The following is a 4,963-nucleotide window of genomic DNA, read 5'->3' as shown; positions in this document are numbered from 1 at the left end:
CCTATAATAGAGAAAATGATTAAACAAGGTATTTTGAGAGAAATAATGAGTAGTCCATGTAATTCACCAATTATGGGCCTGAAAAAGCCTAATGGAAAGTTCATAATAGTGCAAGATTTGAGAAAAATAAACAAAATAGTTGTGTCATGTTGTCCTATTGTACAAAATCCATCTGTGATTTTGTATCAGATTACACATGATGCAGAATGGTACACAGTAATTGACCTGTGTCATGCTTTCTTTTCCATCCCATTGCATCAAGACAGTCAGCAGATGTTTGCGTTCAGGTTTGGCGAACGCATTTTGGCATGGTGCCGAATCCCACAGGGGTATGCAGAGAGCCCCTCAATATTTAACCAGATATTGAAAAAGTCCTTAGAAGATCTAGAGATGTCTAAGAGCTCAGTACTAGTGCAATATATCGACGACCTGCTTGTGGTGTCAAAAACACGAGAAGCTTGTGTGGTGGATACCATAGCATTGCTAAATCATTTAGCAGATGGAGGACTTAAAGTATCCCCATCGAAATTGCAATTCTGCCAGAAAGAAGTACAATATTTAGGCCATAAAATTTAAAAAGGATTGAGAAAAATAACTGCAGAGAGAATCAAGATAATAAAAGGAATGAGAGCCCCAATGACGCAAAGAGAAGTGAGAATGTTTCTTGCAATGGTAGGATATTGTCGTCAGTGGATAAGTAACTTTTCCCTGATTTCAAAACCTTTGGTACGCCTGACGAGAAGTGATGTAAAAGATCCCATTGAATTAAATAAAGAGGAGTTAACAGCCTTTAAACAATTGAGAGACAGTTTGTGTGAGGCACCAGCACTTGGTATGCCTGATTATGAGAAGGAGTTTGAACTATACTGCAGCGAAAGGACTGGATGTGCACTCTCTGTATTAATACAGAAACATGGAAAACTGAGAAGACCAATTGCATATTTTTCAGCTATACTCGACCCAGAAGCTGTAACGTTACCTGGTTGTTTGAAAGCAGTGGCTGCCACTTGTAGGAGTTTGGAATAAGCCTGGGCAAAGCACTACGCTACGCTCGCGTAGCACAGTGCGAACACGCGTAGCGTAGTGTTGCGTAGTGCTGCAGTAATTTTTTGCTTGCTCGCGGTCCTCAACGTCAAGTTGGCGACCGCGAGCAAGCAAAATGACATCCCGGCGAGACTTTTTCCTTGTTCGCGATCAGCAACTTCAAGTTGGCGATCGCGAGCATGGAAAATAAACCTCCCGGCGAGATTCCCAACGCGAGGAGGTCAGGTTTCTCATTGCGAGTGGTCGCGTTTGCTCGCGACCGCTCGCGATGAGAAACTACCAGTTCGCGTTGAGAAAGCTGAAGCTCGAGTAAAAATCTACTCGAGCAGCAGAAAACTACAGCTCGCACTGTGCAAGATGCCATTTTCAATGGTTGCACAGTGTCGGTTGCTTGTCCGCACTGTGCAATCATTGAAAACGACATCTGGCACAGTGCGAACAAGGTACTACGCAGTTCGCGAAGTGCTGCGCGTAGCTCGCGTAGTGCAAACTTCACTTTGCGTAGCTTCGCGAAGTGCTACTTCGCGAACTACGCCCAGGCCTAGTTTGGAACAGAGCGAAGGAATTGTGATGGGATATCCTGTGCGAGTATTTGTACCTCATGATGTGGCAATCCTTCTAACAAGGAGCCACACTCAGTTCATGACACATAGTCGGCTGACTAATTATGAAAAAGTCATATTAGGTGCAATGAATGTGAGCCTTGTAAGATGTCTGAATGTGAATCCTTCAACTTTATTGCCGGATGCTGAGAATGTGGAAGTCAGAGATGATGTGGATCATGACTGCTTGGATGTGCTTGATTTCTGTACAAAACCAAGACCTGATATAAAAGATGTACCTTTGACAGAAAGTGACTATGTGATGTTTGTGGATGGATCATGCTTGAGAACAGGCGAAGGAAATTTGAGCGCAGCATATGCAGTGTGCACAATAGCAGCAGTAATGGAAGCATCTTACCTAAAGGGAGTAAAGTCAGCCCAAGTTGCTGAACTTTTTGCTTTAACCAGAGCATGTAAGTTGGGAAAGAATGTGAAAGTGACTGTGATAACTGATAGTCAATATGGCTTCGGTGTTGTGCATGATTTTGGCCAAATTTGGTCACAGAGAGGATTTTTGACTTCAAGTGGAACCCCTATAAAGACTGCTGAAGTGGTTGGGAAATTGCTTGAGGCGATACAGCTGCCTAAGCAATTGACTGTTGTGAAGTGTGATGCACATTCAAAGACCGGAGATTACATCGGAGCTGGGAACCCGTATGCAAACCATATGGCTCAATATTGTGCGCAAAATCAGAATTCGGTGAACAGGGCAAAAGAGAAGGAAATGAATTCATGTCCCTTGTTGTTTACTAACATTGTGAATACATGGGAAGAAGTGAGGCAGTTACAGGAAGAAGCAGGAGATGAGGAAATGAGACAATGGGTCAAGGCAGGATGTGTACCAAGGGAAACAGATCATGTGTGGGTCTATCGGGATGGAAGACCAGTTATGCCTGATAGCATGGTGTCAGCCATGGCCCGGATGTATCATGGACAAGCATACGTAGGGAGAGATGCAATGCTTAGATTATTTAAGCAGACATGGTACAATGCAAAATTCAGACTTGTAGCTGAAAGTCTTTGTCAAAGATGCCTTATATGTCAGCAGTTCAATCCTGGAAGAAAAACAGTGGTAAGTCTAGGAACGATAGGTCGAGAAGGAGGGCCTTTCACCAGAATGCAAATTGATTTAATTGAGATGCCTCCCTGTAACAGGTTGAGGTATGTTTTAGTGATGGTCTGCCTGTTTTCTAGATGGGTAAAAGCACATCCCACAAGAAGAAGTGATGGAATAACAGAAGCAAAACTGCTTTTGAGGGAGTTCATCCCAAGATTTGGGTTTCCAGTCACAATTGAGTCAGATAGAGGAAAACATTTCCATAATGAAATCATGAAGCTAATTTGTGAGGCATTGAATGTACAACAAAAACTGCATTGTGCCTATCGGCCAGAGGCTTCTGGTGTGGTAGAACAGGTAAATGGCACTATTAAAAACAGATTAGGAAAGATGTGTTTAGCCACAGGACTGAAATGGCCTGATGTCTTGCCTCTGGTACTCATGACTATTAGATCAGTTCCAGATGGGAACACAGGGTTGAGTCCCCACGAGATTGTGATGGGGAGAGCAATGAGGCATGTATTCATACCAGTCAACAAGTTATTGCCTATCTCTGATGACTTGGTGTTGGATTACTGAAAGGGGCTGGCTGACGCCGTACATTCTGTGTTTCATCAGGTTGGATCGGATGCCACCACCCTTGAAAAGAAGCCAGCTCATGATCTGAGCCCAGGTGACTGGGTGAGAATTAAAGTGCACAGAAGAAGGAACTGTTTGGTCCCACGTTGGGGAAAACCACGACAAGTGATTTTAACTACAACAACAGCTGTAAAGTGTGCAGGAATAAAGAACTGGATCCATGCTAGTCATACCTTGCGAAGTCCAAACCCAGTGGATAACAAGGAAGGAGAGTATTTTGAAGAATCAGAAACTAGCTCTGAATCTGATACTGAAGACACTAGAACAGGACAAAATTCTGAAAGGGGGAGTCAGAACCAAATTTGACCAATGCCCCAGAGAACATTCCCTTGAGGAGAAAGTTGCAGATTTCTGACACCAGCTCAGACTCAGAGACTGAACAAGTACAGGTACATACAGGATAAGAGAAAAACAGTGAAGAGACAATTAAAGAATTTCTCGATAAAGAAATTCCTGATGGAAAGTTGAGAGAAATTCCACCTGAAGTAACAAAAGCAGATGGTCAGGTGACAGATACAGAAAGTGAGGGAAAGATTTTTGCGGAAGACCCCCGAGGAGTTGCAGGGAATTCGAACATCCAGTTAGAGGAAGCGACGGTTAGTCAGCAGGAAGATTGTGTGCAAGAAACACGAGGAGGGACAGAAGTAGGGAAAATAAAAGAAGTTGTGGAAAGAAAAACAGCTGAAGGTAAAAGTCAAGTTGAAACAGAAACAGAGGACAGTGATGAAGAAGCACTAGAAGGTCGAGTCCTGAGAAAAAGAGCATGGAGAGCTGAGAAAAACAAAAAGGGAATTAAATTGAAAAGATCAGCAAGAGATGAAATCTGGCCAAACAAAATAAAGGGATTAAGATACCGACTGACACGAGTAAATTCATCCAGAGCTGAACAAGTGAATGAAGTATCTAGTCAAGAAAAATGTAAAGAAGAGGGAAAAACGACAACAGAAGAAAATAAGAGAACAAGAAAACCTAACCAGAAGTATAAGTCGCCGGAATGGTCATATGTGGCGCTGCCTGAAATAAAAGAAGGGGCGGATAACCAAGAAAATCCAGAGGTGACTGTACCAGAAGTGGTTGAGGAAGACGAAGAATCGGAAATCCTGAGAGTTATCTTGTCCGACATTGGAGAAGAAACGGATGTTCAGGAAGTTCTGTATCAAGATTGTGAAAGAAAAGTGAAAGACGATCAAATGCCAAACTGAAAAGACCAAAAGTGATGCCAATGGAAAGACAATAAATTACTGTAAAAGACATAACTGATAGAACCAAATAGGTGCTTAGAGCCTTGGGTTAGACAAAACTAGTTGTGAAGTAGAAGAGGCTAAGTCAAAAGACACTGATAATTTTACAAAATGGCAAACACAGAGAATAGAAAAACTAAATGTGTATGTCTTAGAAGGTGGTTAAAAATGTGTTGTTGTTGTACAGGATTACTAATGCTTCTATGGAGTGCTTTGGCTTTGATGATCTCATTTAAAGTTACACTAGAAACAATAGAAGAACATAGTGAGAATAAAACTAATGTAGAAAAGTTTCAGAAAGTATATCCGAGTAATAGAGATAGAAATTATTTACATAAAGACAGGTCTATAAATGATTTCTCTAGCAATGTATTTTCAAA

The 4,963-nt window shown here is 41.9% G+C and overlaps 1 protein-coding gene across 1 annotated transcript; it reads left to right on the top strand.

Annotated features, from left to right (window-relative positions):
• Window positions 1–327: 327 nt before the first annotated feature.
• Window positions 328–4,267, top strand: LOC146830959 (uncharacterized). The gene is made up of 2 exons (XM_085604079.1): window positions 328–1,015; window positions 1,590–4,267. Exon 2 carries the CDS (start codon window positions 1,615–1,617, stop codon window positions 3,280–3,282), a length of 1,668 nt encoding a protein of 555 aa, XP_085460205.1. The 5' UTR covers window positions 328–1,015; window positions 1,590–1,614; the 3' UTR covers window positions 3,283–4,267.
• The last annotated feature ends 696 nt before the right edge of the window (window positions 4,268–4,963 follow it).

Source organism: Triturus cristatus, chromosome 5_1 (assembly GCF_964204655.1).
Source record: "Triturus cristatus chromosome 5_1, aTriCri1.1, whole genome shotgun sequence".
Classification (NCBI taxonomy): Eukaryota; Metazoa; Chordata; class Amphibia; order Caudata; family Salamandridae; genus Triturus; species Triturus cristatus.
Note: the sequence above shows the minus strand (reverse complement) of the source record. Positions and strands in the feature narration are given on the sequence as shown.

Coding starts and splice junctions, on each gene's coding strand:
- LOC146830959 (XM_085604079.1), top strand. CDS start 1,615: ATGGGATATCCTGTGCGAGTATTTGTACCTCATGATGTGGCAATCCTT.